Here is a 26,456-nt window from a genome sequence, read left to right on the forward strand (position 1 = left end):
ATTTTGTCTGATATCAGTATTCAGCTGTCGGGCAACTTTCAGTGACTGTAGTCTGACTTGGATGTCTCTCTGTTTTCATAGTCTTTGGGACAATTCTATTTCAAAACAGTTAACATATTATATTTAGTTAGGGGTGAAACTATGTGTCTTACCTACAAGACTACAAGCTCCCCATGGACTATATTTAGTTAATTATATTCCCAATCAATATAAGCCCAATGCATGGTATATATTAAAGGCCCAACACAAGTTTGTAAGTTTGACTGAAAGATGAAGAATCCCTGTATCTCCTTACTCTTCAATACATGGATAATATCCTTTAAGATTTAAATGATTTTGTTGAAGATATGCTAGTCCATGTATGACCTCTTTAGTGACAGTACATTTTTGCATCGAGTAGGAGATATATTGATCCTCTCTTCAGAATAAAACTACAATACTAGACTTTTTCATTGTGGTTCACTTGAATCTGCTAGTAAGCAACCTCAGGATTTCGATGCTGAATAACACGATCATAAGTAATGATTTTTATGATAAATACCAATAATATGGATGTGAGTATCTTATCAGAGATGTCACCATTCATATGAATTGCAAAATGATTTTCTAAAGTCTCAAGGGTATGACAAAGGTGTCCTGGTCATTTCCAGGTATCACTCCCTCAAAATACAGGAGTTTTGGCCACTGCTTTTATAAATATTCAGCATATTTGATAGGAACTAACACATAATTATCCTACTGTGTAGATGGTTAAGTATTTATTTTATACCTAGCTCTTTATAAGGAGATCCTCCTTAGTTTCAGCTCATTCTCAAAGCCTGTGAGGAAACAGTCATCAGCAAGATGGACGCAGCAGCAGCAGCTATAGGCCAGTCAGGATATTCCCTGTAAATGACCCCTTTCCCTCGAGGCCAATTCTCCCTTACATGACTTGTGAAAATCTAATTTCCTATGATTTCATTATTGTTCAGAGGATGAGAAGTAAAACACTATTTAGATGATAATGACCACTGTACTTTACCCTCTAACTTAGAAAAGGCCTTGCAACTCCCTTCTTTTTCTCTGTTTTTGATTTACCCCCAGACAGATATGACACAAGGAATGCCTGGGGGCCTGGAGCATAATTTCAGGAGCACAGTCCCTGGAGAAAGACTTCCTGAGTTTGAATTCCAGCTCTGCCACTTCTCAACTCTTGACTTCCACTGCTTGACATGTAAAATGGGATCATAATAATGTGTCTAACCTTGTAATATAACTAGGACTTCATGATTTAATGTACACAAAATACTTGGAATCATGCCTGGAACACAGTAAAAGTTAGTTGCTGTTATTGTTGGGCAGATTTTCTGTAATTCTTAAAAGATCTGGGCCACATTTCCCTCTTTAGTTTGATAATGGGAACTATACTTGAAGTGGCAAAAAAGAAAATTTCCTTTTGCCTTTCACCTAACAGAAACTACATCAGAAATGAACTGCCACAAACTTGCACCTTCTAATTTGTCCTCCCATCTTCTCCCCTGCTGTGTTTTTAAACTTCGATGACGGCAAAGGTGCCTGTACTCTGACGTCAGCCAAGCAATGGCTGTGTTTAGCCCTCCTGATCTAAAGTGAGAATGGAGATCCTTTGGTTGTAGCATGTGAATGCGTCCCCATTTCATGCTCAGTTGGCAAAACGTCAATTTACATAGGTGCATACTTCAGCAGTTATCTTTTAGGAGGCAACAGTTTTTGGGGGAAATTTCATCTGTAAAATTTTAGAAATGCACACTGATATTAACCTAGAACAAAATAAATCTAACATATACCGTCAGAAGAATAAATGCACACATTATTGCTTCAACAACAAGATTAGATACAACAATCCATCCTTCTGGGAATAGGTCACAGGCTGACATTTAGATCAATGGGGCCACAACCAAATTTAGCCAGTTAGACTCTGGGAACTCAGAAAGGTTCAGATCATTTCTGGTAAGAACTGTTTTCTCATACCATCCATCAGAACTGGAGTATAATGCTATTTTTCTTGTGGCATTAATTAGCACAGATGGACCCTGGTTTAATATAGTTCAAAATTTTGTGGGAGAAATAATTAATTGAAGCATCTCCATTAACTGCTAATGACAATATATACATATTGTGCCCAGATATCAAGAAAGTGAGTCAACTTTTAGGTGGTTAGCTTGTAATGCACAATTTACCATTGCATTTTTTTCATCTTGAATTACCTGTGTGTGTACTCTATTAAATAATACTGGCACAAGAAATTTTTCAAAAAGACCAATTTAGTATTTGCATAGCAAAAATATCAGCTGAGGCCTGATGTAAAACTTCTGTATTCATGTATATCCATAAATCTAACCACACACTTCTCAGTCATTCTGCATTTCATCAGTTATGGAAATGCTTCAATCTAGCTGTAGATTCCAGGGTTGCTGAAGACATATGATAAATACAATGAGTCCTTTCCCTACAAAAGCAAAACAAGCTAAATGCAGAGGAGGAGAAGGAATACATAGAAAATAACACTTAAAAAACAAACAAACAAACACACAAAAAGACGCTCTCATTATCTCTCATGTTGTTTCCAACCTTTCTTGACTTTCCACCAGATAAAAATTACATAAAAATGTCTGATATTTCCTACTCATCACCAGGAATCCTTCAGGTTAGAGATATGAATGGGAAATTTTAAAAACAAAATCCAGATGTCTTAAGCCCACCATCTGGACTCATACACTGAAGTTCCATTGGCAGTGGTGCTTGTATACGGGTCAAGTTGATACTGTCATTTTTGGGATGGGTGAGTGATTTTGATCAAGAGAATTTGGGAAAGACCCTCACACGGCAAGGATCTTATATGACTCTGAATAACCACCCCTCAGCCCCCAATCAAGGCCAGAGTTTCAAGGTGAATTTAGGCAAAAGGCCCTAATATTTGAGAACCAGATGAAAGCTTCAAAGACTGAAAATTAATAACTGACCGATAGCTTTAGGAAAAAATCAGTGTTAGTAAGCATTCCACCCATCAAGTTTGACCCCTTTTACTCCATGCCATCACTCAGCTTGTGTTTAGGGGAAAGGCAAGAATTAAAAGTGTGGCTTGTTTAAATAAGGAAATTGGAATTTGTAGATTAATATGTGTTTACTGTATATAGAACTTGAAAACTTTCAAGTAGCTGCATACTTATATAAATAATATATACATATATATATATATGTATTTATTTTATTTTATTTTCTATTTTCTATCAAATGCATAGCAATGGAGACACATCTGGAACGCATTTTTATATCGTGTTAATCTACCTGGCTAGAAACACGAACACATAAATCCAATCTTGTCCGGGTGTTAGATTTAAAGTGTAATTTTTAACAAATCATATCACTGTAGCCCAGCTTCTATTCATAGATATCAGCACTCCAGGAAACATAGCATTTCATTATAATGTTAAATGAGTCTGTGTAGATGCATTCTCCTTCCGATGTGTTATATATTAGCTAATGGGAACTGGAGTGAGTATACAGGGTCTACTAGACAGGGCTAGAAGACAGAACATTATGTGCACAAAGGTCAAATGGTGGTATCTTACATTTGTGTAAGGGTTCTATAGCAAAATGCTTTTATTCTCAAAATTAAACAAGTTTTAATTATGGGCTTTCTCATAAACTTTAATAAGTGAAAGACTACTCTCTTCCAAGATGTGGATGATGTGGAGATAGTACACAATATTTTCTAAACAGTTTCAGTGAGAAAATGTTAACCCCAAACCCTTCCAGAAATGAACTCAAATTTCTTCCAAAACTATGTTGGGAAAAATTTGATTTAAAAACACTTTATATATTATTTAATTTAGTCCCCCCAAAACATTCCTGTGAAGCAAGCACACCAAGTCAGATGAATTATAATCCATAATTAATGAAAGCAAAGTTAAAAAAAGCTTTACCAAAAAATGGAAAAAGATTTGACTTGGAACCTTGCCTTTTGACACTATCTTTTCACTATGACTAAGTTCCAATCAAACACAATATCGATTTGAAAAATCTTCTAAGTTCATTTTTTCTTATAATCTTTGTTTTCTTTTTCCTTCTGTTTTAGACATGTATACACATAATTTATGGGCTTTATTTTTTGGAAGACAAATACAAGAAGATAAGATTATCTTAGAGACGCAAAACATTGTCTAAAGAAACAATTCCATGTAAACTCTTCATACAATAAAATACAAAGAAATATTTGAAGAAATAAACATATTAGATGAAACAACGGAAGTATCAACTAACTTCTTTCTACACACTAAAAGAGAAAGTATTCAAATTTTGCATGTTTTTCTCTAGAGAAAGTAAACTGACTCCTTCATAATGAAAAAAATCAACAGTTGGCAAAAATGTTCATTTTTCCCACCCACACTTAGCAACATTATTCTCTGGTTTTCTATCATAATTATCTCTTCTCCACCTACTCTTGATCATCTTTTTAGACTAAAAGAAGAAAGCCATGTATTTACAAGATAATATATTTAATCTTGCTCCAAGAAGACAAATTACCATGTTTTTAAGAAAAAAAAGGAAAGAAGATAAGGAATACTTTATTGTTTTATTGGCAAGCTCTGCAGTTCTGCATCCCCCTGGTTTCTTCAGTTGTGGCTACGTAATTTGTTCAACAAATATTTACTAAATGCCTACCAGGGGTCACGTATATGTTAAGGCATGGTCAGCCCTACCTCAGGCTTTGAGTCAAATACATGTCCTTTGTTACGATGAAATTATGTCTCCAGGTTCCTACTCAAGAAATTCAACATGAAGTTATTTGATCTTGTTTCTAGGAGCTAGACTTAGAACTCAGCGGTGGCAAACTTGTCACATCCAATAAGTATGGAACCTCTACTATGTGCCAGACACTGCTAAGAGTTTCACAAATTATCACACTCTATTCTCATATCTATGAGGTTTTCTAGATAAGCAAACTGAAACTCAGAGAGATTAAGTAACTTATCTAAGCTCCTAAGAACTCTTCAATAATATTCTGATATTTGAATCCAAGCAGTCTAACTCTAAAACCTATGTTCTTTACGTTCTACACTATGTTTCACACTGCCTTAATTCTTTCCTTGGACTCAAGTCCATTTAGGACTTGGGTGCTGCCTGTTCTCACTAGTATGCTTCAGGGGCCATGCCTATGCCTCCTTATCATGATCTCACAAGCCCATCTGGAAATGCTGTCTGGATTTCTGAATGCTGCCTGTTGTTAGTCTCTTACCACAGTACCCCACTCTATACCTGTTGTGACATTCACCTTGACAATCTGCCTTGACAATTGGATTTCCTATCTTCCCGAGTGGCAGGACTTCTTCCCTACAGCTTATTCTATTTTTAAGACCATCTACAACCCCAGGGTTGCTCTGTATTACCAAATACCAGCCTGATCTTGAGGTTCCATAGCCTTTAAAGGTAAAACTCTGACATGTTCTCTGATTTCCTGTGCATCCAATATACAAATTTTACCCCCAGGGCAGAGCTTTTGAGACAGCCTGTAACAACATCCATTCATCAAATACCATAATTTTTAAATTAGAGCTTAAAATTCAATGGTTTATTTATGCAAAAGGTATTATAACAAAAGCCCTGAGAAAGAATTTAAGGAAATACTGTATGTGACTTAAGACAATTTTGTGAAATGCTAATTAAGTATCTCTAATAGCTTTACCTCTGTACTAGGCCTTGTGGAAGTTGAAGAAAAATAAGGCATTGCTAAGACCTTGAAATTCTTTATAATCTGATTATTATATAAGAAGCATTTGCTAGGTATTAAAGTACTACTTTATACTAAGACTTGAAACTATAAATAAAAGGAGATATGGAAAGTAGCACAAGGCAGTCAGACAGGATTGGAGGATCTTGGAGGTCAATCAAACATTGATGAGCCAAGTAAACCAAGATTGGCATCCAGCTTGGGATTAAAAGCTGAAGAATGGCCAGTGGTTAAGAGTATGACAAGGACAATGACTTAAACAGAAATGAAAGACTCAGTACAATAGGAGAAAAATAGTGCTGTGAGATCACCTGCAGGTGTTAAAATGCCAGCACTAGTAGATGGGTTTAATGAGAGACAAGACAAAGAGAACTACTAAGCTAGGGAGAGATAAGATGGAAGCCCACTAGAGACTCATTGGGTTGTGGTCTTCAGGATGGATCAGAGGAAAAAGAAGGCCAGGAAGATGAAGACTGAGTGACAAGAGAGAGAGGACTCAGCTTTCAGGAATATCATCAGTTCCAGCCATCAAAGCAGGAATTTAGAAGTATGCGTTAACTGGTGGCAATGGAAATGCTAGTGCTGAAGCCGAGATGACTTTGTGGAAAGAAAGTAAAATGGGGGCATTGTGACTGTCACTACTAGCTGAAAATAGTCTCTAACAAAGTTTATCTTTACTTTTTAAATTTTTTTCCGGAGTGAAAGGTTTATTAAAGCAAAAGCTTGATGCACCAAGGGAACACACTCCGAAAGAGAATGGATGTGGCTCCAAAGTTTTCTTTCCTTTAAACATTCTTCTCCATGATATGTCATCCCAAAATCCTGATCTGTTCATAACAGCTTCTTTTTGAAAACCTTTCAATAATTCACAATCACCCAGGCATAATAAAATTCAATTGACTTGGCAAACTATCTAAAGTTCTTTATGAACTCACACAAAACCCACTTCCTGGCCTTACTGCACATTATGTCTCACCGTAGCTGTCTCCAAGCTAAGATAGACTCCTGGGAATGGAAAGAATTTTAAGAGATATGTAAGTGGAGAGAGAGTTTCAAGAAAAACTGTTCTGTTTACATCAGTATCTCTACTGCCTGGTACATGGTGGGGCACACAAAAATTATACGTTGAGTGAATGAATGAATAAACCATAACAGTCCATAAATACTCTTCTAATATAGATCTTCCTGACAATATTCCTGTGGTATCAAAATTCCCCATTCCCAAGTTTCCCTTTAATGATTTTTCTCCCACTTTCCAAAAAAAAAAAGCATGTTTCTCACACATTCCAAATATTACAAGGGTGCTGAACTCTTGTCTAATTCAAACAATTAAGTAAAATTCACCCACCAGATTGACGTCATCAAAATGGCAGTGTGAGGTGAGCCTCTGTAAAACTCCCCTGGAATTTACAATGAATCGAACAACAATAACTCCACAAAGGACTCCCTGCACAGCAGACAGGCAAGACAAAGAGGCCCACTACTGAATTCACCTAAAGGTGGGCTAATCGTGCGAGCGGGGGAGGTGGGAAGGGAGAAGTGCGGAGACAAAGCCCCACGGGCGCAGGACGCAGACCTGGCTCAGTGCTCTGAGCTCGCTGCTTCCCAGAACTACCGCAGCTGCGGGAGAGGGAAGAACTCGGACTGTGGCCCACAGGGCTGAGGGGGCAGCATATAACATGGCTGAACCCAACGCTCATGGCAGAGACCTCGGAGAAAAGACTGAGGGAAGAAGGCTGAAAACGGTTGTTTAAGCCCTCACTGATGAGCACAGAACGGAAGCCTTAGGCACTGAGACTAGCTGCCCCCTCCCTACCCTCCCAGAGCTCACCACACCCCCACCTGCCCAGTGCTAGAAGTGGAACAGTAGCAGTGTCAGATCAAAGGAATGGAATATTTGCTGTTCTGAGCACTGTGGACCGCAGACACAGATTCGCAGCCCAACTAGTTCTGGCAAAGGGGAGGGAGCTGTGGAAGCAGGACGGGCTGTGATGGTGGTCGCCTCCATTGCTCTGGGCCACCTCTCACAACTCACCCCGCCCTTGGCCCCACCTATCTGGGCGGATCCCTGCAGGAGTAAACAGAACTGCTGAAACACACGGGCTCTGAATCTGGTGCAAGAAGAGCTATGGAATTTCAAAAGCTCTCCGCATACCCACATGGACACTGTGCTCTGTGACCCAGGCGAACTGTTAAGAGAGGAAAAGCCCGTCTCCCAGGGAATCCCCCCATTGTGTGAGAAGCTGGAATAGTGCAGAGAACATAGCCTACCATGTGAGAAAGAAAAAAGAGGATGTAGTCGGAGAGAAAATAAAACATTCTACCAACAAGTACTGGAAAACAAAAGAAAGACCTCTTCCTATCAACCTGTTGCAGAAGCCACTCCTGTAGATGTCTAGGAAGAAAAATAATAAATCAGTAATTGCCATGAATAACCAAGGCAACAAGACAGCTCAGAAAGAAAGTGAAAAGTCTCCAGAAAAGGAACTTAAATATATGGAAATATGTGACTTAAATGACAGAGAATTCAAGATTGCAGTTCTGAAAAAACTCAACGAGATGCAAGAAAACACAGAAAGGCAGTTTAATGAACACAGAAACACTATCAAAGAACAACATGAGCATTTTACAAAAGAGACTGAAATTTTAAAAAGAACCAAATAGAATTTCTGGAGATTAAGAACTCAATAGAAGAAATTAAGAATGAAATAACCAGCTTAGGTAGTAGAGTTGACCAGATGGAGGAAAGAATCAGTGACATCGAAGACAGAAACCTGGAAATTACACAGATGGAAGAAGAAAGAGACTTGAGACTTAAAAGAAATGAAAGAACTCTATAAGAACTTTCTGACTCCATCAGAAAGAGCAATATAAGAATAATGGGCATACCAGAAGGAGAAGAAAGAGAGAAAGGGACAGAGAATATATTCAAACAAATTGTCGATGAGAACTTCCCAAACTTGTGGACAGAACTGGATCCTCGAATCCAAGAAGCAAATAGAACACCTAATTACCTCAATCCCAACAGGCCTTCTCCAAGGCACATTGTATTGAAACTGTCTAAAATCAACGACAAAGAAAGAATCCTCAAGGCAGCCAGGGAAAAGAAGACGGTAACCTACAAAGGAAAGCCCATTAGATTATCATCAGATTTTTCAGCAGAAACTCTACAAGCCAGGAGGGAGTGGAACCAAATATTCAAACTATTGAAAGAGAGAAATTATGAGCCAAGAATAATATATCCAGCAAAGATATCCTTTAGATATGAAGGAAGAATAAAGACCTTTCCAGACATACAGAAGCTGAGGGAATTTTCTAATACATGACCTGCAGTACAAGAAATACTAAAGGAGGGTATTTGACCACCATCAACAGGGACAATTTGTGGCAACCAAAATATAAAAAGGGGGAGAGTAAAGGCCTGAACTGGAATATGGGAATGGAGAAAGTAAGCGTGCTGAAGAAAATGGAATACTGTAAATATCAAACTTTCTTTTACATAAACTTAAGGGTAACCACTCAAAAAAAATCCAGAACTGAAATATATACTGTAATAATAGAAGAAACAGAGGGAAACATCATAGAATACTACCACACGAAAATAATAGACAACAACAAAAAGGCAAAGAAACAATGGAGACACAGCCTTACCAGAAAACTAAAGATAGAATGACAGGAAATCCTCACATATCAATAATCACCCTAAACGTAAATGGACTGGACTCACCAATAAAAACAATAAGACCTGACACAATAAACTGCATAGAAGAAAACATAGGTACTAAACTTATGGATCTTGGGTTCAAAGAGCATTTTATGAATTTGACTCCAAAGCAATGGAAGTAAAAGCTAAAATAAACAAATGGGATTATATGAAACTTAAAAGCTTCTGCACAGCAAAAGAAACCATCGACAAAATAAAGAGGCAACCAACTGAATGGGAGAAGATTTTTGCAAACAGTGCCTCCGATAAGGGGCTAATATCCAAAATATACAAGGAACTCACGCAACTCAACAACAAAAAAACAAACAACCCAATTGAAAAATGGGCAGAGGACCTGAAGAGACATTTCTCCAAACAGGACATACAAATGGCAAACAGACATATGAAAAAATGCTCAACATCACTAATCATCAGAGAAATGCAAATAAAAACCACAATGAAATATCACCTCACCCCAGTCAGAATGGCTATCATCAACAAGACAAATAGTAACAAGTATTGGAGAGGCTGTGGAGAAAAAGGAACCTTCATAAACTGTTGGTGGGAATGCAGACTGCTGTAGCCGTTATGGAAGGCAGTGTGGAGGTTCCTCAAAAAATTACGAATAGAATTACCATATGACCCAACAATCCCTCTCCTGGATATCTACCCAAAAATATCTGAAAACATTTATCCATAAAGACACGTGTGCTCCAATGTACATTGCAGCTTTGTTTACGGTGGCCAAGACATGGAAACAACCAAAATGTCCTTTGATAGATGAATGGATAAAGAAGTTGTGGTATATATACACAATGGAATACTATTCAGCGGTAAGAAAAGATGATATAGGAACATTTGTGACAACATGGATGGATCTTGAGAGTATGATGCTAAGCAAAATAAATCAGATAGAAAAAGCAGAGAACCATATGATTTCACTGATATGTGGTATATAAACCAAAAACAACAAAAGAACAAGACAAATGAGAAACAAAAACTCATAGACACAGACAATAGTTTAGTGGTTACCAGAGGGTAAATGGGGTGGGGGGTGGGAGATGAGGGTAAGGGGGATCAAATAATGGTGATGGAAGGAGAACTGACTCTGGGTGGTGATCACACAATGGGATTTATAGATGATGTCATACAGAATTGTACACCTGAAATCTATATAATTTTACTAACAATTGTCACCCCAATAAATTAAAAAAAATTCACCCATCAATTTATGACCTATACTAAAAAATCAATCACATTAGATAATGTATTTTCAGTAACATTTTATTTTTTATGTTTAATAAGCATAGTTCAAAATTTACAGAATATTATCCTGCTTGATAAAACTTGTAATGATAACTTAATCCAGGAGTATGCTTTAAACATTTAAAATATAATAAAAATTTTGAAATAATACTTATTTTTATTGTAAACAATTATGAAGAGGACCAATAAAAGACTTTCAAATGTAAAAACACATTACATTGGAATATAATTTTGTGGGAAAAATGTAATATATTAAGAAAAAACAAGGAAGTTATAAAATATACTATTGTTAAAGAGCCTACTATTCGTGTAATTTTTACAAATGACTGATGATGAATGTCAAATGTCTATCATATTTAGATTCTAAAGCACATATTTAAAAGAGTGCTATAACAGCTTTATTTTCAAATAGCAAGATTTTCAATACACTGCAAAATTGAAGTTCCTTAAACTGTTGACAAATTGTTCTGTCAACTTAAAATTACACAAGCAAGTGCAAAATTTTTTGGAATTGTTTTTGAGGACACATGATGAAAAATATTTGAAGAGTACTCTTCTAAAATGATCTTAAGTTTTCTACTCAGAGTCATAGAATATATACTTTGCTGAGGTCATCTGGCAGTCTAATCTCCGTTTCCAGCATTTATTTGGTTATCAAACTCAAGATCTCACTAATGCTATGTTTCTCTTTGAAGCTCTCCCTGATTCCAGCGTCCTGGCCTCAATCATAATCCATGACTTCTTTCACGATGCTTCCACGGCTATTCTGACTTGTAGCTACTTGTACCTGACTGCCCAAATAGACAATAAACATCTTAAAGGGTTTCATTCATTTTTATATGGCCCAGAGACTCAGCAAAGCTTTGTATAAAGGAAGTGCTTCACTTAATATTTTTATTAATTTAAGGAAAAGGGCTCTTGCCTAAGAAAATCAAAGAATGCTAGCAAAGTAGACAAAGTTAGGAGAGAGTATCTTGTAGGGATAAGCGTTTGCTTTTAGGCTGATTGGTTTGAGGTAAAAGTGGCACAGCAAAGTGGAGATGTCCTATGGTCAGAAATATGAGACTAAAAAGTGCCTGTGAAAGATGAGAGCTCAAGAGAACATTAAAGAATGACCTGCGAAGAGATGAGGGATGACTCTTAATGTGAGTGACCTCACTCTGGGAAGGAGTTCCAAATTAGCTGGAGGAGGGAGCAGGGAAAGAAACAGAGTCTAGTAAGTGCAGAGGTGAAGTGAGGAGAGAGATTTAAAAAGGAGCAAAGGATCGACGCTGTTGAAGGACTGAGACAGAGACTACAAAATAGCCAACATGTGCTAGTTGGGTAGAGGTAGGACATAAGAATAAGGCAAAAAAGAGCCTTGCATTTTCTTTAAGAAAGATGTGGCAACCAGAGACAAGAAGGAAATTTATGAACAAGAATTGGAAGCAGAGTACAGCACAGATCTGAAGTGTGGCGGTACAAAAGGGAGAATTGGACTGCAGCTGTGAGAGGGAGAGCCTAGACAAATCAAGACCACTTTTTATTGTGGCTGTTGTTTTGTTTTTAAGTTAGGAGGCACTTGAATGGGAAGAGGAGTGCCTCACAATAAAGAAACCAGAACGACAGGGGGAGTTTTATGAGATAAGTGCTAGGGGATACATTTAATTTATGGTCTGTTAAATTCTCATGTATTTTCCTGTACTTTGTATTCTATACTCAGCACTTGTATAATTCCAAAATGCTTCGTATATTATGTCATAAACAAAAGCTTTAGTATTGTTCCTTAAATAAATAACTAAAAGTTGATATTTAAGAATAAGAGAAAAAATAATAGTAAAATATTGGAATTTTATTCATAAGTATCATCCTAAAGCTTTTTATGCACTGTGATATGTTAGAAAATAAAAATGTTGATCAAACAAGACTGTGTTGATAAATTATATTAAATATATCATCATAAAATAAATTATATTAAATGTTACTTTAAATTTGAAGTTTTTAAGTTTTCTATAATATAGCTGTATCTCCTCATAAAGGTGAGTTTTCTGTGATAGCTCTAATAATCATAAAACAACTATCTTTTCCTTCTTATTTTATTGACATGAATAGGAAAAAAACAATAATTTCAAATTTACCATGTGTTTCACAACTTTTTTACATGTTTCTTACCATGTTTTATAACTTTCAAAATAATAATATAAATAAGATCCCTTGGGAATTTTATGAAATAATTTTAACATCTACATTAATTAACATCCTCCTGAAACATATAATAATAATGAAGTGTTTACAGACAATGAAAACATCTATTCTAAGTGATTTAAATAAGGGATAACTATGCCATAAGATCCATGCCTGACTTAATTTTTCAGCTACTCAAAAACATCTAAAGAGTTTGGTTTTCCAGTGACTGAATCAGACCTTGGAAAGCCTTCACCTAGGTTATGGAGAGAAGAAAGGAGAATTGCACTTTTTCGTACATTCCATATTTCTACAACTTTGAAGTCTCCTATAAGCTAAGGTGCTTTTTCACAAAAACAGAAACAAATCAAAATTTGACCAGAAGATTAACAGAATTGCATGAGGAGGATTTTCAAAAATCAGCCATTTCAACCTCCTTATTCCCCTTCTGGAGAATCAGAAGGAGGAAGGGAGTAGGGCTGAGTTTTTCAGACTCCCAGTATGACCATGAACTAGGATACCTGCTTCCATAAGCTAAGCACCAGGAAGAAGATAACGAAATGCTCCTGGGTATCACTTTTATATCCAGAGGGACAGAAATCTACTCCTCAAGATTAGTAAAAGAAAACCTTCTCCACTACTCAAGTGATTTTTATCATGGTACTTTTTCAGAACATATTAATCAGTGAGTCAAAATTCCAACCCCTAGCCCATATCCACATGACCAGTTTGTCTTTTCAGGTTCAAAAGGTGAGCTCTTTTGATAATAAATACGAAATGGAGGAATGAGGGCTTTTAAACAAACCACACACAATCCTTAACTAACCAATTAACTATTAATAGTCAATGCAGTAAAACTTTTGTTATCTGGTCAGACACTACATGTGCCATCCTATATGACAAGATGGTGTTTCTGTCCAATTCTAATTCAACAAATATCCATTCAACAAATATTTGTAAACACCTGAAGTGTGCCAGATGTTCAGGATATATTAGGAAACAAAATAACAATCTGTGCCCTCCTGATGGGGATATTCTAGTGGAGGGGCTGGGGTTGGGGGGTGGGGAGAGAAACCCACAACAAATAATAATAAATGAAATCTTTAACAGGTTAGAAGGTGGTAAGTGCTATGGGGGAAGAAAAACAAAAACAAAAAACGTAGATCAGGGTAAGAGGGGTACATGCGTAGGGATGGGGAGGGTATCTGAGTGGACTGTAGTTTTAAATGGCGTGAGAGTGGTGCTTACACAGTTGGTGATTTTTGAGCAGAGTCAAAAGAGGTGAGGTTGAACTTCACTATCTCTGGATACTGAATTGTAATCCTTCCTGAGAGGCTGAAATATCTGGCAATGGTAAAAAGCGTTCAAATATTTTTTTTTTTCCATTTGTTTCACTTAGGGGACTCGATGAGTTCCTTAGTTTTGACGAATGGATTTTGAAACAATTGACAACTTTATGATAAAGTATGAACTCCTGAACTTCTGGTATCTGTTTATAATTAAGCCAAGCCTTAATAAGACTCACTGTATAGATTATGTGATTGAAAATTCAAAACATAAGTATGTAGCAAACATCTGACTAGCTGAGTGACACAAGTTAAAGACCAATGACAGTAAGAACCTGTGTATCTTTGTCCCCACTATATCCACTGGACACAGAACAGTGCTTAGCTCATGGTATGTACTCAATAAATGTGGATTTGATGAACGAAGCAAAGAATGGCTGGGGATACTGGAGATGAGTGGTAAGTGATGAGGATTTTTGAGATTTCAGGACACAACATAAGAGCTCTTCATATGCTCAAGGGACAGAATGTGACTTTCAACCTAACCAAACTCTTTTTAGAAAACCATGCTATAATGAAACTTGTGCCATATGTCTGCTTATTGCATCTGAGATGTTGACTGCATCTACTCTTTTAGAAGAATATATAGGAGGCAGTTTATGCTCAGGTGCCTTTTATTTTTCTACCTCACTATAGAGTCAGCAGCCTGTGTTGACAGGCTCAGGAGAGCCAACTAAAATACAGAAAATTGGACTTTCAAGATCTAGTCAGTCCTCTGCAATAGCAACAAAATGTAGAAGTACAAAGCCATGTTAACCAGGAAACTTCGTGCTTGTCCTTGGAGGAAGGATAAATGTCTCTGTACAGATGCCAACTCTGGAGGTTGGCTGCAAAGGAATCTGCCTTCCAGGCACCATGTGGGCATGGACACAAGGAGAGCAGGGGCCAGGTTTGGGACGATGTCATTTACTAAGTTTTCAGAAGTCATTTGCAGGTCAAGGTTGCCAAGTTAAGAATAAAACCAACAAACAATCAAAAAACACCTTTTTTGGTAACTGATTAGCAAGGACTGAGCTATGAATCTATGAGCTGGCGCCTTCAGAGCCATGGTTCTCTTCTTCCCCATAAAAACAGAGAACAACGTGACAGTGCTATGTGTTACATTCGTTGGCCAAAAGCACAAAAACACCACGTTTAGAAATTCTGAATCCCAAAAAAGTCTCTTATTATTTTTTGTTGTCTGTATACATCAACTCCTTTGGGTTAAAATCATATCTTTTTCAATTTTTAATTGTATGTAACTCAATAAATGGCAGTTAAATGAAATAATAAATGAAGAAATGCAGTGTGTTTCATTTTATTAGCAGTGTGCAAATGAATATTATTCAATAAAACTATGAATTAGAAATTATGATCAGCATGCATGACAAGTAGAGAATTATGGCAGTTATATACAAATGGGCATTTATCAATGGTCTAAATTGTCTGGACTGGATAGCTAGGATGACCACATTTAGCAAACAATTGCTCAATTTCCTTTTGGTCTGTAGAAAAATTTTTAATGGTTACAGAAATTATATATGCCACATAATACCTTTTATTAACCAATTCCGGCTTTAAAAAGGGACTGCTATTAATGAGAGGAGTTAGGTAACATGCTCAATATTAAATAAAAGGCTTACAATAAGAGACAAAGAGGACACTAATAATGTCAAGATGATCTTATTCTCAGACATATATTACTCATTTACCTAATATACCGACAGTTACATACTCAATTCATGTAATTATCATAGCATAAGGGAGGAATGTTTAAGAAGGCAAGGTCATTTATAATGTGAAACAAAATGGTCTTAGTATGTCTACTATAAGCAAATGCTGAAACATTACTCATTTAATGAGTATTAATAATATATAAAACTTAGAATTATGTGCATAAAAAAGAACATCTGCAGCCTAGACTCAGGAAAGATACTACCCAGGCAGCACTTTGATGCTTAATTTGCCTTTTCAGTGATTTTAAAGTGTTTCTAAATATTAGGTTGCTGCAAAAGTCATTGTGGTTTAAGATGTTAAAAATAATTGCAAAAACTGCAACTACTTTTGCACCAACCTAATATCTAAGCCACAGATATTTGCATAACTTTTCTTTGTTTTGTGGAAGTTGAGGGGGTATTTTATAAACTCCAAATGAAAAATAAAGACGTACCTGTAGAATTGCAACCTCATTACGAAGCTGGCTTTCTTGTTTTGTTGGAAATCTTAATTTGTCAATTATTTTAATAGCTACATCTCTTCCTGTTTTACGATGTTTTCCTTTAAAATAAAAAAGGGAAATATTAGCTAATGTTATTAAATATCATCTATATTAAAGAACACCAGAATTTATAAGGACACTTATAGGAATTATAAAAATGTTCCATCAAATAAATTGACATTTCTCATGTGTACTGACTTATATCCACAGATTTCATTTCTTAGCTCTATTATTACTCTGAATCATATATGTACCATAAAATTAACCACAATTAAGGATACAAAAGAATTGGGACATTAAAGCTAGACGTATCAACAGCCTGATACTTTTCTCATAAAAATATATGTTTTAGAAACTGGATCTTGAGTTACTTAATATGGAAAATGTTCATAACACCAGCAGAAGACTCTCCTTAAGAAAGCACAATTTTCAATTCCTGATAAACAGATGTGTGTTATAATGGAAAGAATAAAAGTCTTGGCTCTGTCACTTACTAGCTTCATGATCTTAAGCAAATCACTTAAACTTTCTGAGTTTTAGGTTCCTCATCTTCAATGGAAGAATTGTAAGAATAAGATGAAATAAGATATGTAAAGTACACATAGTGCCCAGGTAACTATACCCACTCAAAATGTGTTAGTTATCATCATAATTATTGTCATCATTATCGCATGACAGTCCCTTTGCATACATTACATCCCATTTAATTCTCACAACAAACATTTGAGGGAATCTATAGGGCACGAGGGCACCCTCAAGCTCTTAACTTCTACACTACTATATTGTGTAGGTTTAGAATAAAGTACTGTTAATTGAATCTAAAAAATGGAAAATGAAAATGAATCTGAAAATGGAAATGGACCTAATTACTCAGTGTTTTTGTCACATACAAACGAATTTGAAATTCCATTATTTCAACATTTTTTTGAATCTAGTGTTCCTTCCCCCTGAATCTATTCCATCTGACTCCTTCCAGACTGACTCCTTTCACCACAAAATTGTCTTGTTTTCACATTCTCTACTTTCTTAATATCATTCCTTACTCTTTGACTCACTGCAACCTCTATTCCAATTCAGCCATTTTTCTGCAACTACTCTTTTCAAGGTGTTAGCTTCTTTGGTCTCTAATCCTCTGTCACTACAGTGCTTGACCTCTCTTCTGAGACTGTTCTTATACACTTCACCCCCTATGGGTCTACTCTTAACTTTTCAGTCTTCCTTGTGGAGGCCTTCTCCTGAGCCTGCTCCTTCAATGTTGGATGCTACAAATTATCTGGCACCTGCTGGTCTCTGTAACTTCATTTCTCATCCACACACTATATGCAGTTATGTATATTTACCATGCTCTATAGACGACAATTTTTTTTTTGCATATGCTTATTACACTGTACAGTAATACTGAGTACTTGGTTTCTCCTCTATTACACTGTAACACATTGATAAAAAGCACAATGGTTGCTGACTCATATATAGGTTTTCATTTTAAAAATCATTTGAGCATTTTATGAGAATCAAAATTACTTTGTAAAATAGAGTAGAACTTAGTTTTTAACTAAAAAAGCACAATATTATACTGTCATAAGTAATAATTATTTCAGAGCAACCCCACCTCTCAAAAAAGATAATTTGTTACTGATTATATTAAGGAACTGCAGCTACGGTGTCATTTTATGGGGCAGGTAAAATATTAACATTAAATCTTTCTTAAAGACTTGAAAAAAATAATAGAAATGGCTAGAATCTCAAACAGCAGAGGTTAAAAAAACAAATTAACCAAATAGTTTGACAATAAGAAAAAATATAAAAATTTAGTATTTCATTTGAAAATTAAAAAAAATGAAAACCTTAATGAAACACAGTGTTAAAAGTATTATAATTAAAAGATATTTGTGTATAGTTACACGAATGAATTTCTAGCGTTCTGATGACATATGCTAAAAGCAAATGGAACTAATATGTTTATGAATCACAACTTCCTAGTTTCTCAATATTTTGTTTAAATAAACTAACATGTATCTAGTACGGTGTACAGAGTTATTTGTACATATTTAAGCAAAAAAAGTTTTTTAGGAGTAGAAAAAATTCTCTTTGAAAACACAAATGTAACACTTTTCCAAATCGTGATAACTCAAAAGAAATTTCTAAAAATGTAAAACACAAAGAGACATATATACAAACATATACCCACACAGGTCTTGTCTTTTATATTTTGCTTGGTGATACTACTTTTATAAATACAAGTAGCTAAAATTTTAAATGAATACAAATTCTTAGTGAGCTAACATACCTCCATAAACAATTCCAAACTGCCCAGAACCCAGTACTTCATCAGGAAAAATCTGATACACTGTGCTGATGTCCTATAGGTGCAAGTCCAATGAAAGAGAAATATGAAGTGAAAGAACATTAGTCCTAATAAATTATGTAATTTTATTAAGTGTATCATAAATATTATTAAATATTTTAAACAGAAATTGTAAATGCTAGATAAAATCAATAATAGGACTGTAATAGTCAAATCACACTCCTGAATGAATGAATGAATTATATTGTATTGTTTTGAAAACTATTCTGCTCTTAAGCAGCAGAGGTTTTTTAATGTTCATCAGAGAGAAATAAGACATAAAACTATATAATGCCATTTACTGTCAATATTCAAAAAGGGACTTGTTTATTGAGATGGCTACTTAGAAATTTGGGTTAAATAATCAAGGTCGTCAATCATATGTTAGTGTGAGTCCTGATTTCAACCCCACTACTGTTGATGGCTAGAATGGTGAGGCCGTTTCTTTATTAATCATCCACATCCAGATGAATCTAAAGTGAAGGACAAGGGGGCTGAATCACTATGCGTGAGCTGGAGACACTACAAGAGGATGACAATCCATTATGAAAGTCCACTGGTAAAGTAATTAAACCCCTCCATTTTTTCCACTTCTGGAGATAACGTTCCAAATGTCTACTCTTTTCTTTTTGGAACAACAATTGCTAAATAAAGCTTTATGTTTTAATCCAACACCAAATCCTACCCTCTGCATATCCTATATATTCCCGTCCTGGTTGTTTTCCTAGAAAACAACTACAAGTTGTCTCTATCCTGTGATCCCTTCAGAGTGTCCATGGGGTAAGTGCAAGGTTGTCTGGAGACAAGAAAGTGAATTAATACTATTCTAGCATTCTGAGTCCAAGCTATTCCAGCTTTCTCTGATAGCTCAGTGGCCCACCCAGAATTTTTAGTGGACAATAGTGGCCAAACAACCCCACAGGTATCTAGAATTTCCCAAGAAACTTATAGGTTAATCTACATTTCTGAAAGCCTTCCCTGGCTAAGCAAGAGCAACAGGAACCTGCAGATTTTCAGAAAGCTATCTTGTGATTGACAGCACGAAAATTCGTCTAACCTTCACTATGAAGTTTTCCTAATTTTTTCTTAATTCATCTTTGATTTTCAGTTTACTTTGTGCCAATTTAGCAAAGGTTGCAATGCTATACTAGGATAACTAAGAGTTTCATGGAGTTTATTCTTTAAAAAACAAACTCAGATCAGTGTAAGTAAGGCTCTAAACCCTTGGCTTTTGGTCAGAGGTACAGCAGGTAAAACAGAGCAAAAGGTGTGCATCACAGGATGAGCTGAGAAAGGCCTTATTACTTTTGGGCTATGTGCCATAGTAACAAAGCATAACAAATAAAGCAAACATATGACTGAGTATAAATTATTTCATAATGTTTGACCTATAATGTTCAAAAACTGAGCTCAGAGGATGGAGTTATGTGGTCCAGGTGACCAGGCTGCTACTTTGCTGAGGTTTCCCTGATATATACAAGTGACTGTAAAAGCATCTGCAACTCCTTGTCATATCATATGACAGCTCTCCTCAGTAGCAATCAAGAAATAAGAGTAAGGGCATTTTCAAGCTACTCGTGCAACTCAAACAATTTTATTTTATCTTATTTGGAATTGTGTAACATCAACCATTAAAATTTTAATACCAAGACAGGCAAACATGTGAAAAATCAGGCATTGCATTCTATTTGCTTATCTGAGATGAATAACAGGTATTTAGCTTTCCAAACTACAGAACAGATTATAGAAAAAATTCCTAAAAGAATCGATATAATGTTTCTAAGATCTTATAGAAGAAAAATACCCAAATAGACCATATTTCACTTTGTAGAAAATACTGAAAAATTAATACGTTAGGTAAATAAAAACGTATTTTATGACGCTCCTATTTTCCAATTAAAAAAATCACATTACCAAGTTTTATTTTAGGAGGTACATACTCACCACATTTTCTTGAATCTGGCAATTTGATACTGAAATACTCACAGAAATATCTCCTGGAAATACATGTGAAAAAATACACAAAAGAAGTAAGAGGAGTAATAGCATAACAAGTAAACACATGCTTACTAATCAAGCTGCAGGGATATTTTTAAATCATAGCAATTAGATTTTTCTAGGAAAATATCTATTAGAATATTTCTTCCCTTTTACGATTACAAATTTACTTGGTACTTGGCTTCAAAAAATAGTATTTTGTCAGTTTAGAGTTCAGAGGCTTGCCGTTTCGTAGCCCAGGTACAAGTTGGGACAAGGTAATCTCTCTAGGGCCTGATTCCCTCACCTCTAAAACAGGCAAATCATTAATGTCCACCTGCTGGGGTTGTTTTAGGCATTAAAATAGAGACCTCATGTAAAGTACTTAGCACCAAAATAGGCATATATAGTCTATTAACATGTACATTAGTTGTAGAGATTAATTAAAAAGTTGTAATAGAGCATCAGATAATACACTGTGATGTGAAAAAAAGGGTTTTTCTCCCCACAGGCTTCATTAGTGATAGCCATTATGAAATTTAAAATTACATTTTTATATAAATAATCCTCTCAAATATTTAAAGAAATTCATCCTCAATATTTGATCCTGGTTCCATTTTCATAAAATTTATCTCAATCTATTCATGACAGAGATTTCTTCCTGGGATAAAATTATCAACGGTTTCCACTTCCTCTATACACCTAAGTACCCACACAGAGTACCCACATTAAGGTGGTTTTGAGCCAACACCTGAACTCAGATTTGCAAATAACAAGACCGGCATTCCAAGTCAAGCTCAAGCTGACTAGATGACTTCTTTCATGACCAACATGTCTAGGTTTCTGCTATTGCCTATATATATAGTGAGCTTACATTAATGTGTTCCGATTTTAAGATAAAATAAAACGTAGGCTTAATTTAACGAATGCAATATCTTTGTCCGTATAGCGCTTTTATTTAGAGACCCCGTGTTAGCCAATGAACTAAATCACCCTTCAGCAGGTTGTCTTCGCCTGCTCCCCGGACAGTCAGAAAAGCGGCAGACTCACTGTGAGAGTTGGTTCCGGAAGCTCCGGACGACCCCTTGGGGATGACGGGCATGAGGGCGTGCTGAATCGCCACCTCCCAAGTGTGGGCCACGTCGGCCCCAACGCCGCTGGTCAGGACACTGCCGCTTGGGGGCGGGCTGGAAGGATTGACCACGTTTTCTCCCACGTAATACACTACATTCGCTGTCGTGATCTCAAAACAGTGAGGGTTGGTCCCGTTTGGAATTAAAGCTGAAGGTTTTGCTGGTTCCAAAGATAAAATTTCTGATAAAGGAATTTCCTATGAAAGAAAGAGTATGCTAAATGTAGTTTACCAAAACTATGTAAACTTTTAAATAAAATTCATGCCAGGGACATGTGAGAAATGAAATTACAAATGCCCATCATTTATATAAAAATGGTTTTATAAGACATAATATCACAAAGCAAAATTCAAAAATACCTTTATTGGGGAAACCTTATTTCATTTTCCTAGAAAAATCCAAGTGACTTTTTCACTATGTTCATGCGGCAAGAAAAAAATATCAGTAAGAATAATGACTTTGAACCTACATCAAAATCTAAGGCTTAAAATACAAATGATCAGTTTTAAAACTGTTAAGTGGAATCACAACCCTTGCAAAATGCACTTGGGTTTACATGGCTGTTTTAAAATTTTAACTATTCTGTAAGGCACTGGAAATGAATCACATAATTTGATTTGATACATGTTAATATAATATAGCCAAGTGAATCGTTTTAGTGAGAAAACTACTGAGATTGGTTTTAAAAGCAGTTACTTCTAAGAAAATTTTAACATTAAAAAATTAATCATCACATTGTCTTCCAGGAGTGACTAAGAAATAACTTTTAAAACATATTTTTATTTAAAAGTTAATGAAGTTTCCTTTTTCTGATAGAGCTGTGTAAAGTGGCCACAGATAATCACATCAACTATGTCTGAGCCTGCATTAATTTTGAAGGAGCAAGTACACACAGTTTTCACTATGAACTTCTTTTGCAACCATGTTTTATACTGGGCGATACATTATGCCACATCTATATTATTTGATGTAGACAGATAAAATGAAAATTGCTGCCAAATTTTCCTCTAGGGGAAAGTAAATGCTCCTTATGAATATTGGCAATGCATGGAGAAATCATACAGCGTTTCTTAACCAGTGATATTCTGCAAGCTATAAATGCAAAAAAAAAAAAAAAAAGGAAAAAAATAAATTAAAAAAAAGCCTGGATGGAGCGTGACCATGGATTTTGTGGTTAAATCACACGTCTCTGCTAAAATCCTCAGTTAAGCTTCCCCTCTGCTGCCTCCATCCCAAAGGAAGCATTCCCCAGTGAAATTTGAAATTCACAGATGGCTATCATGGGGTCACAACCTGATTACTCAGAAATTTGTAAACTACAGAGAAGAAAAAATAACTTAGAGCAAGCACAAAAACAATCTTGTCTGTTGGATGTATTTTGCATTCCCAATACTCTACATCTCTATGTAGAGGGGGCATGAAACGCCAATCAAGGAAAGAGCCACCCTTACCTTGTAGTACCTGCTTCCTGTGTCATTTTGAAAGAGGGTAATACATTTGCTATCCAATCTCCAATAGTGCCGTTTCCGCTGAAATAGAAGTTAGATTCAGGATCTTTTAAAAACTTTAGAAATACCCAGGATTGATAGAATCAAACCATTTTCCCAATGGAGATGTAAGATTTGATGGTGCAAAGTGCATGAAAGACTCACATTCAATTTCAGACTCTAGAAAGGAACTGTTTAGCAGCTGTCATGTGATAAGTTTCCACGTCTACATCAGAGTTATGAGTAGCAAAGGAGATGATGTATTATTAGTACTCAGCACAGGGCCTGGCATTTAGTACATACATAGTAATAAGAAAACATGCTCTTTAAATTTGACTGCTTGAGTAGGTAAAGGTGGCTTTGTAGTCTGTAACAAAATAAAAAGGCTTCATAGGAGATATGATGCTTAGCCATTCTCGTTGTTTTAGAACATAAGGAAAGCTATGCTAATCCAGCAGGTATTTCAGCTTCCATCAGAGATGGAAGAGTTCGATGCTGTAACTGAACTAAAGAATATGTTGTTGGATGGTAGGGTTGACTCCACGGTATCAACTTAACAAAGTCAGGGGAAAGCATCAAATAACTTTGCCTTCTCTTCAGCTCCTACCAGTCAAAATGACTATGATTGGTGATCAGGCTGTGTGTGTGTGTATGTGTGTGGGGGTGTGGGGGTGTTCATCTTTTTAGACTAAGAAGCTCTAACGCTATTCTTGGTCTCTTCCACAACCAAGCTCAGACCAGTCAAATACATAAAATATATTTTAAATATTCTATACTACGTCTAGGCAGAATTACATGGTGTTCAATTGAGTTCTACAGTAAGTCATGTACATAAACCTCTCTTCTGCAGAGAAGGTTGAGATTATAAATAATTAGGTTACGGGTGTCTATCTAATGAAGTGATGGGGATCCTATAGGTAGGAGGTGACGAGGAAAATACAACCAGTAACTGAAAAAGAAGCTATCACCAAATGTCAATTAATTCAACTTTGAAATGTGGATCAATTTTTTTCTCTCTTACCTTCATGTACAACTTCATTTACCAACTGGCAGGAAAATCTGAAGTAACGAACAACTCAAATTATACTAAAAAATTTAAACTGTGTTGTCTTTTATCTAATTAAATACAGGATTACTGTATTCCTATGTAGGTCAGTTTTTAAGTGAACAATTAAAGGTTTAAGAAGTATATAATAGTTATTGGTTTTTCCTCTTCCTAAAATGCCTTTTTAAAATTCTGAAAGATAGAGGAGCATTCTGAAAGCACAAACTGCCATTTTCAGGACTGCTATAAAATGACAGGTAGACACTTGGGTTGTCTGGAGATCATCTCGCGTAATAGAGGGAAATGACTGTGTTTCCCTGAGGTTGCTGTCTACACTTTTCTCTAATTCAGTGGCTTGATCAACTACCTCAGACACCCAGAGACATTAATGTCCGCCCCCCCCCCCGCTGATCCTGTGCCCTGCCTGCACTGAGGTTTGCTCCTGGTAACCTAGCCATCCCACAGTCTTCACAGGACACTGACATCTCCTCGAGTGAAAGCTAGCAAGACTGGAGGAAGCTGCCAGCTGTGGATCTTACCAGTGTGTCCTTGCTGGTGTAGTGGACCATCCACCCTTCTTTCATCACTGTGCTGCTTTTCCTTTTCGTGTGTTTCACAGATTGCACTACTCTCATGAGCGGGATATTGTTGCTTGTTGATGGACTTGAAAAGTCAAAATATTGTAAGAAAGAAATGTTTTTAGATATGGATCTCCTTTTCCTGCCTAAAACCTTATTTCAGCTCTTTCAAAGAGAAAGTCACACACACGCACACAAAAATTTCACATCCCATTTTCAGTGGAATGTATTGCCAGAGTACCATGGCTCAGCATCTGGATGACTCTGAGGAGTGACAGGCACTTTGTATGTACACATTAAAAATCCTGAGCAGGATAATAAGCCCCCTTGTCTTCAGGTTTAAACTGCACAGTGTTCAGATTTCTAGTAAACATCAGACATCATACCATCTTAGTGTACCGAGACCACAGTATTCAGAATCACACATGAAAGCTCATTTACTTACTTATTACACATTAATTAAATATTAATATTTACAGATGACAAAATAATGACAAAATATTAATCGGTTACAGATAATATCATTTCACATCAATTTGTATCTCTCCCTGGATAATCTCATAAGAATTGAAATCTGCTGTTTAAACTGTCTTTTAAGTAACTATTGCTCATGAAATTAGGCCAATCCTTCATCTCTCTCTTTTCTGTCTGTCTCTTCTTCTCTTCTTCCATCCCCACCCCACATGCATATATGCACGTACACCTCTGCAAACCCCTCTCTTTGATACAAAAGAAATGCATACCTGCAAAGGACAGCTGGGTCACAAGAATACTATTTTCAGTATTTTAGAAATAAGTCTTATTCCATTAAGAGGAAAAAATTCAGTTATGTTATTGCTCTACTCTAATGAACAATTTCAGTTTGTCAATGAATATGGCATTTGTAAAAGGAACACAAAAGTTTAAATATACTTTATAACATAAATCAGACGTTGGGCAACTTTTTCTAAAAAGGACCAGGAAATAAACATTTTAGGCTCTGCAGAATACTTAATTTTGCTAATTAATGGAAATGTAGTTTATATGAACGGGTGTGACTATGTTCCAATAAAACTTTATTAAAAATCAGGCAGCAGCTTGATTTGGCCCTAGTGTACAGATTCCTGATATATTTTTTTTAAAAATGGGGATCATCTAGGAATTAAAAAAGTATAGATAACTAGATCACAAATGTAAAGTTACACCAACTTAGGATATAATAAAATCAAGCACAGCAAGGCATAGTCATATGTCATATTTGTAACAGGGGCCATCTATGAAACAGACGGTGTCTGCTGAGGTTGGTCTCCGATCTTTGCATTTGCACACAATAAGCATAGAATAAACATTAATCTAGTACTCAACTTGTGTCTGGCCAATACGAGTATCCCTCACATGCAAAAGAAAACGAGTCAAAGAATGAAGCACTGCTACAAAGGATGCAAACTGCACTTCTCCAAGAGAATCCAGACCTCCCAACTCCAAAGGC

At 36.0% G+C, this 26,456-nt stretch overlaps 1 protein-coding gene across 4 annotated transcripts in view; it reads right to left on the reverse strand.

Moving 5' to 3' along the window:
* Positions 1 to 26,456, reverse strand: part of PRKD1 (protein kinase D1) — a 296,380-nt gene that overhangs the window by 29,449 nt on the left and 240,475 nt on the right. For all 4 annotated transcript variants that reach the window (XM_019746850.2, XM_074328119.1, XM_074328120.1 and 1 more), the window contains 6 exons: positions 24,950 to 25,073; positions 23,330 to 23,407; positions 21,796 to 22,075; positions 20,713 to 20,765; positions 18,712 to 18,784; positions 16,377 to 16,483 (listed from right to left, as the gene is read on the reverse strand). In XM_019746850.2, coding sequence (XP_019602409.2) covers positions 16,377 to 16,483; positions 18,712 to 18,784; positions 20,713 to 20,765; positions 21,796 to 22,075; positions 23,330 to 23,407; positions 24,950 to 25,073 — 715 coding nt within the window. The remainder of the gene's footprint in view (positions 1 to 16,376; positions 16,484 to 18,711; positions 18,785 to 20,712; positions 20,766 to 21,795; positions 22,076 to 23,329; positions 23,408 to 24,949; positions 25,074 to 26,456) is intronic.

Source organism: Rhinolophus sinicus, linkage group LG03, assembly GCF_036562045.2.
Source record: "Rhinolophus sinicus isolate RSC01 linkage group LG03, ASM3656204v1, whole genome shotgun sequence".
Taxonomy (NCBI): Eukaryota; Metazoa; Chordata; class Mammalia; order Chiroptera; family Rhinolophidae; genus Rhinolophus; species Rhinolophus sinicus.